This window comes from Lichenostomus cassidix, chromosome 7 (genome assembly GCF_008360975.1).
Source record: "Lichenostomus cassidix isolate B80296 chromosome 7, HeHo_3.0, whole genome shotgun sequence".
Taxonomy (NCBI): Eukaryota; Metazoa; Chordata; class Aves; order Passeriformes; family Meliphagidae; genus Lichenostomus; species Lichenostomus cassidix.
In genome coordinates, this window is record NC_139488.1 from 22,735,629 (window position 1) to 22,742,816 (window position 7,188).

At 58.3% G+C, this 7,188-nt stretch overlaps 1 protein-coding gene across 2 annotated transcripts; it reads right to left on the reverse strand.

Annotated features, from left to right (window-relative positions):
- Positions 1-153: 153 nt before the first annotated feature.
- VIL1 (villin 1) lies at positions 154-6,781 on the reverse strand. Of its 2 annotated transcripts, none has more exons than XM_085066798.1 (20): positions 6,691-6,781; positions 5,572-5,673; positions 5,336-5,410; positions 5,004-5,200; positions 4,616-4,724; positions 4,240-4,350; positions 3,946-4,148; positions 3,397-3,475; positions 3,198-3,296; positions 2,948-3,101; positions 2,732-2,832; positions 2,460-2,597; positions 2,145-2,303; positions 1,886-2,065; positions 1,625-1,770; positions 1,386-1,530; positions 919-1,107; positions 697-765; positions 417-554; positions 154-330 (listed from the first exon to the last, which is right to left on the reverse strand). In XM_085066798.1, exons 2-20 carry the CDS (start codon positions 5,644-5,646, stop codon positions 217-219), a joined length of 2,481 nt encoding a protein of 826 aa, XP_084922924.1. In that variant the 5' UTR covers positions 5,647-5,673; positions 6,691-6,781; the 3' UTR covers positions 154-216. The 2 variants fall into 2 exon arrangements, with proteins under 2 accessions (XP_084922924.1, XP_084922925.1); XM_085066799.1 differs by having other exon boundaries at positions 6,724-6,742.
- Positions 6,782-7,188: the final 407 nt, after the last annotated feature.

The following is a 7,188-nucleotide window of genomic DNA, read 5'->3' on the forward strand; positions in this document are numbered from 1 at the left end:
CTGTGCCTCACCTCTGAGCACAGGGAGGGCAAAGAATGCCTCAGGGAAAAGGAGTTGAAGGTCCTTCCCTGTGCCGCCAGTGCCCAGTCAAGATCCGTGTCTCTTGGTGTGCCAGTTCTTTACCAAATAACCCCCACACCTGGGGCTGGGTCCTGTTCTCCAATTTAATTTTATTCAACAAAGATCTCGGATTGTCCCTGTGCTCAGGCTCCTGCCCTAGAAGAGTCCTTTGTCCTTCTTGAGCTTCTGTTGTTTCCACAAGGGCAGGTTGCTGAAGGCAGAGCGGTTCATGCCAAAAGCAGCCTGGAAGTCCTCATCAGAAAGATGGTCCTGGGGCCGGAGAAAGGAGGCTGAGCTGAAGAACCAGGGGCACTTTCCCTATCCCCCCCTCCAGCAGACCCCTGGCCTCATCTCACCTCCTTTCTGCTGGGATCCACACCCCGGGGCAGGTCCTCAGCTGAGGTGTTCACCAGCACATCCAAGGGGAAAATCTCCAGTTTGGTGGGGACAAGGGTGGTGGAGGCAGTGAAGATCTCTTCCTTGGATGTGATCATCTGAAGGGGGAGGGCAGAGTCACATCAGGGACTGGCACCACCTGGAGGATCTGCCCTTGCAGCTCCTCCTGTGACCTGCCAAGGGGATGGGGGGCCTTTCTGTACCCCCACCCAGCCCAGCTGTTCTCCTTGTGCCACTTACTGAGGTGAGCTGCCCAAGACTGCTCTCATCACCCAGCTCAGCTCTCAGCACCTCATAGGATTTCTTGTCCTGGGAAGGGGACAAAAGCACTCAGCCTTGCAGCACAAGCAGGGGTCAGGGAAACTGCTGCCCACACCCTGGGGATGCTCCTGGGGCCAGGCCCACATCTGGTCCCCTCTGCAAAGGGACTCCCTGGTCTTTCAAACCCCCTCCATGACTCACGTCCCAGTTGAGAGGGTCCCAGGCCAGGAACCAGCCAGTGAAGGTGGGGGGCTCATAGCCCTGCTTCACCACAATGATGGGGGTGTCAAGGTCACGCCCACTGGGGTGGCTCCGCAGGTACTCCTGTGCCATCACTGCTGCATCCTCCTTCTCTGACTCATTGGCGCCTTTCCCAATCCAGAGGAAAACCTGCAATAAGGTTACCATGTCTGCCACTGCGCTGAGGTGGAGCCCTCTGGGCCCATGGTTGGAGGCACAAGGGCTCTGTCCATGGGGAAGGACACTGGGAGTCTGTTCTCAGCATTCCTTGGAGAAAGAAGGCTGGAAAAAAACATCATGAGACCAAGTATGGGCAGCTTTCCAGTCTCCCATCCCACCAACTCTGGCTGATGCAGGTCCTCCAACCCTGGGAACATCAACTTGTGGGATCAAAGGTCTGTGCTCCACTCCATGCTCCCCCAGCTCACCTGGTCCCAGGTGTCTAGCAGGTAAACATCATTCTCCTCCAGGTCATCCTGGGTGAAGTCTATGATCTCCGTGGCCAAGAAGGTGCCTGTCTTGTTGGAGCACTCAAAGAGCCGGGGGGACACTGAGGGGGTCTCCTCCTGCAGCCTGACAGGGTCAACATGATGGGAATGAGGCTCACACTGCTCAGGGACTGGTGGCCCATCTTACCCCCGGGTGTGGGTAGGGACAAGACTGGTACCTCTTGCTGCTGGCATATTGGGACTTGCCCCCCAGGGCCAGCCAGAACTCAGGTGGCTCCTGTCCTTCTGCAATCACTGGTTTCTCCATCTTGGAGATTATGTCAGCCACGGTCTTGGCCATCTCACGTTCATCCCCACTGCAGCCCTGCCAAGCAAGCACAGCTGCTCCATCACAGGCCCAGGCCAAGGAGGAGGAAGAGAAGGTAGGGACAGTTCTCTTGGGGGTGGCAGCACCCATGCCAGTGCCTGGCAATACTCACCTTCCCATACCAGAGGTAGCAGCAGCTGGGGGTTTTGAGCACAAAGACATCATTGGAGTTGAGGGAGGAGGCACGGACGGGCACCTCAAAGGCCTTGGTGTTGTACTCGTTGGTGCCATGCACTTGGAAGAGGCGGGTGGAGGGTGTGGGCTCTGTGCTGCCCGCCCGTGACGTGCCACCCTGAGGGACAGGGACAGGTGGTCACCACTGGTGCCACAGGCTCACTTGCCCGCCCGTGGCCCGACAGCCCCGTGCTCACCGCATAGACAACCATCTTGCCCTTGAAGATGGCCATCAGGTGGGCCGGCTCCTTGCCCATGGTGACACGGATCTGCACCGGCTCGTTGTTGTACTTCTGGTCCAGGGCGACAGCGTGGTAGGCAGAGGCGGCCAGCTCATCCATGCTGGCTTGGCGGCCCTGGGCAGGGCAGAGGGGGCTCAGCACCCATCACAGCCCCTCTTTCCCTCTTGACAAGAGGCAACCCTTGTGCTGTTCCCAAGGGGCAGAGCACCCCCAGTCCAGGGAGGTACACTCCTGTCCCCCACCCATGGGACAGTGACCTGGAGGTCTCACCTGCCAGAGGTAGATGATGCGGTTCACCTTGGGCCCCACAGAATAGGTGTAGAGCACCAGGTAGCAGTCCCCACCATAGAAATGGCCCAGCCACTTCTTCTCCACAGGCACCAGCTCGTTGTTTTCCACACGCCAGACCTGGTGGGACAGGGATATACTGCTGTCAGGGCTGGTACATCCTCCTGCCCTGCAGATCCTGGCCCCCATGGCATCCCCTGGTATAGTAAAGGGGATGCCTGAGAGGGTCCCACATTCTTCCATGGCCATCCTACCTCCACCTCTCCAGATCCATCATCCACCATCTTCTGCTGGGCAGCCATCTGGGGCTTCGCATGCAGCGTGGTGGCATCAAACTTCACCTGCTCCACCTTGGCTGTGGGGAAGGGCAGAGGCATAAGCCAAATCCCTCTGGCCCCAGGGGTTTCCCACAGGGGCTTCCCCCCCTCCCCAATCCAAGGGATCCTGCCACATTGGAAGGAGGCACTCACCCACTTTGCCCACGGTGTGGGTCTTGCCCAGCCCACTGGTCTGGTTGGGAACAGTCCATTTTTGGAAGAGCTGCCTGAAGACAGCTGACTCAGACCCATCATTCTCTGCTTCCACACTGGTGCTGGCTGGGTAGTTCTTGGCTTTGATGAAACCCTGGTGGGATCCAAACACAGACCGTGGGCACAGAGTGCCTGGCACCCCAGGGAGAAGCCAGGCTATCCCATAACAAGCCCCTAGCCCAGCACCCACCAGCGCCCTGCTCATCGCCTGCTGCTTCTCCTCCTTGTTGGCATTCTTGCCCTTCCACACGAAGATCCTGGTACCTCCTTGATCAAGGATATAGCAGTCCTTGGAAAAGAGGCCACAATAGAAATTAGGCAAAGTTCACCAAATTTGGCTTTTGAAGGGTTAAAACTGCCAAGAAAATTGCATCCCATGGGTGACAGACCTCGTGCAAGAGCATGTCTTGTGTGAGGGGTCGAATTGCCACCTCCTGTATGACCAGGTTCCCGCTGGCATTGGAGACACTGACAGCAGAAAAAGAGGAAAAAAGGGTTAGAAACTGGGTCAGAAAACCCCATCCCCATTACAGGGTGGTAGGGTTTTGTGGGGTTGTCCACTCCCCATCCCATTCTCCAGCCAGATCATGGCACAGGTGGTGCCCAGGAATTCTCTTGCTATGCCATGGTAGCACTGTGCCTGGCAGCTCACTCATGACCACAAGGAAGGACAGAGGGGTATCAGAGGTTATGGGGCCACTGAAGGACATTGCCACCACATCCAAAGGTGATGCTTTTATGAGCATCTCTTTAGGGTATCAGTCCTTTTGGCACCAGGGATTCCTCTTGCTTCAATGGCACCCCAAGGACCCATCCCCACCCCTGCTATGGCCTTGACAATTCTTGGGTCTGTCCATGGGGCATAGCAGAGATCACTGCTGGCTCACTCTAGCACCATGGAAAATGCCCCCATGGGTAACCCACCCCCAACAACTCACTGGTAGAGCTTCAGGGAAGACTTGAGTATCTGGTCCACTTTTTCATCAGAGATGGCCGGCTGAATGTCCCTCTTCTCACCCAGAACATGTGTAAGGACCTTCATGAGTTCTGGCGAGGCATCCTCATTCTCACCATCCACTACTCCCACCTTGGCACGACCCCCACGTTCCCGGTCCCGGATATCCTTGGCCAGGGTCATCGCCTGCACCCAGGGGAGAAGGGATAAGCCCAAATCAGGGTGGCTTGTGACTCCCCTTCCTCCAGGAGGGGACCTTGGGACCCCCTGGCCGTACCCTCAGCCTCTCGTTTCGGTTGCTCTCAGGGCCATTCCACTGGATGATGAGCTGGCCCAGGTCCAGCAGGAACACGTCCCCTCTGTTGAAGCTTTTCCAGCTCATCTCCACCTGCAGCAGGACGGGATTGGGAAGGGTGGATGTCAAACAGGAGAATGACTGGGTCCCCATGGTTCTGCAGCCCCCCCTCACTCAGTGCTGATGCCTCCAGCCTATATTCCTTCTCCCTGTCCTGGGAAGGACTTTTTGGGAAGCAGTTACTCCTAAGGTGAGGCAGCATCGTCTCACACCCACTCTGTCCCCTGCTTGAAGGCAGCTGTGTCTGGGGGAGCTCTGGACTGATCCTGATCCAGAGTCCACACATCCCATGACTCACCTCTCCTGCCACCACATTCTTCTTGCCCTTCACGTGAAGCAGTCGCTGGATGTTGTAGGTGTTTGTCTCCACATGCTTCATGCCTGATGCCACCCCACCCTTCTTATAGCTGGGAGGGGACAGACATGTTGTCAACCCTGGATCCCCTTCCTCATTCCACTGTGGTCCCCCTCCCACCTTTGTGCACAGGAAGGTGTTTGGGGACCCCATCCACACACATGGCAATGGATAGATGGAGCCCAGCTCCAGATCCTCCTCTTCCCTCCCCCACCTCACTGGGACAGGGCTGTCCCCATCCCCACGGGGGTATCCCCACAGGGCACACGCAGAGGACCCCTCCCCACTGTCACCCACCGTGGGACCAGGTCCCCAGGGGCGACTGACATACATGAGTCCCTGCTTGAAGTAGGCGCGGAAGGTCTCACTCTCGTGTCCCTGGACCTCGCGGTGCTGCACGGCCACTGAGCCCAGGTGATCATCCATCTGGGTGGTGTAGATGGCAGCTGCCCCCTGCTCATCCTGGCTCGATTCCTTGCCCAGCCAGTAGTGGATGTCATAGCTGAAGGTGCTCCCAGACTTGCGTGTCTGCAGGACACCAATCCCCGCTAGAAGAGCCCCTGTGTCCCCAGGCCACTCTGACCACAGACACCCCTTTCTGCCCCCGACACCCTCAGGGCAGACCCCATTCCCAGTTCCCCCTGTGACCCCTGACTGCCCTACCGACAGCAGGACGTAGCAATCCCCCTCGTAGAAGTTGCCGTAGCTTTTGGTGGGCACTGGCACCATCTCCATGTTCTGCAGAAGGAAGGGAGATGTCAGGCCTGGTGGGGAACCCCCACCCCAGCCGCATGCACCCCCCTGCCCCCAGCACCAGAGACCCCCAAACACAGGCACTGGGGATCTTCCCTCAGAAAGAACCCCCCCCAAGCAGACCAGTGACATGCCCCTGTCCCCACCTCGATTCGCCATATCTGGATGCCTGGCGTGGTCTTGTTGAGTGTCCTGGTGACTTTGGCGCTGAGCTCCACCATGGTGACAGGTACCACAGGCAAGGGGACCTGCCAGCATCAGCAACACTCTCGTTAATGGCAGGCAGTGCCATTAAGAGCTGGGACACAGCCAAGCTGCTGTGCCATCTGCTTCCCTGCTTGCTCAGCAGAGAGCCTGGCTGTAAACCCCCTCTGAAGCTGCACAGGGCGAAAGGACCCCCTGGCACTGTGGTGTCAGGTCTGTGGACACACAGGTGGGGCTGCCATCCCCCCAGTTTGGCTGGCAATGAGGCTAATGGGTCCATGCCAGGGTCCATACCAGGGTCCAGGGTGGGCAGGCGCAGGGTTCCATAAGCACCCTAGTGCTCTGCCCTGTCTCCAAGCATGGGACAGGGCTGTGCAAGCACCCACAGCTCGGACGCTGCAGCTGGGTGACACCACTGCACAGTGACCTGTTCCTCCCCAGGACCAGCAGGAACTGGCCCTGCTCAGCCTTGTCCCAGCACGGCTTGGCATGAAGTGGAACAGCATGATATGGCCACTGCTTACACACACAACACACACAGATACACTCTCACATAGATACACAAACATTGCCTGCTTCATACCCCTGCTTCCGAACCCCCAACAGATCTATGCCCCCCAGAGAGGGCACATCCTGGCTCCTCAGTGGTGCTGAGAGTGCCAGAGCTCAGCCCCAGTGCTGCCCAGGTTGTCCACAGACATCTCTGCCAGGCTGACAGTGCTCCCTGCAAGTGGGCAGAGGGGCTGGGCAGCTGCTGTCAGGCAAAGCCTCCCTGTGTGTCCCAGCTGGGGACCGGCAGGGAGTGCTGGCATTGCCCAGAGGGGAGGTCTCTGCTTCCCCAGCCCTGCAAAACCCCACCTGGCCCCACTGTGCTGCCCCAAAAGCATCCACATCCCCATCCCTCAGCCCCAGGGTGTAGCAACTCCTGCAGCACAGCCCCAAAGTGGGGCTAGGTGGGTCTCCATCCTCAGGCTAACCTGATGCCAGGAGTGATGTGGCCGTGGGATGTGCTGTCCGCCCCATGCCCACCCTCCGCCCCTCACCCTACCCCAACCCCTCACCTTCCCTGCAGAGCTGGGCACAGGTGAGCGTACCTAGGTGGAGTGCTGAGATGCCAGCGCCCAGGAGACCTTTGTTCCCTCATGTCCCAGCCTATGCTCACCATATAAGGACAGGGACAGCCCAGAGTCAAGGTCCCCACAGCCCTCCAAGACTTTGTGGCACCTAAGAGCTCCGTTACTCATGGGGTGTTTCCCCCCCAGGTGCTACTGCACCCTGCCCACCGGCTGGCTGTGCCCAGGGTGCTGCTTCTGCCCTCCCCAGGCCTGTTCCCTTCTTAGCCCTTGGCATTGAGCCCATGCTGATTTTTTTCCTTTTGCACCCCACCAAGAAGCTCCATAAAGTGACAGCAATGGGCTGGACCAGGACACGTGGGCATCAGCCACAAACAGAGGTGTCCTGATGCCATGGGGATGGGCTTTGCCCAGTTCTTCACTCCCCAGACCTGAAAATCCCCAAACCCTCCCAGACATGGAGCACTAAGACCATGGAAATGGGTT

What these genes read in the sequence shown, in the direction of transcription:
- VIL1 (XM_085066798.1), bottom strand. Translation starts at nt 5,646, where the DNA reads ATGGTGGAGCTCAGCGCCAAAGTCACCAGGACACTCAACAAGACCACG. An exon ending in ATGGATCTGGAGAGGTGGAG is followed by an intron (nt 2,598 to 2,731) that starts GTAGGATGGCCA and finishes CTGTCCCACCAG; the next exon opens with GTCTGGCGTGTGGAAAACAA. An exon ending in GCTACCTCTGGTATGGGAAG is followed by an intron (nt 1,771 to 1,885) that starts GTGAGTATTGCC and finishes CTTGCTTGGCAG; the next exon opens with GGCTGCAGTGGGGATGAACG.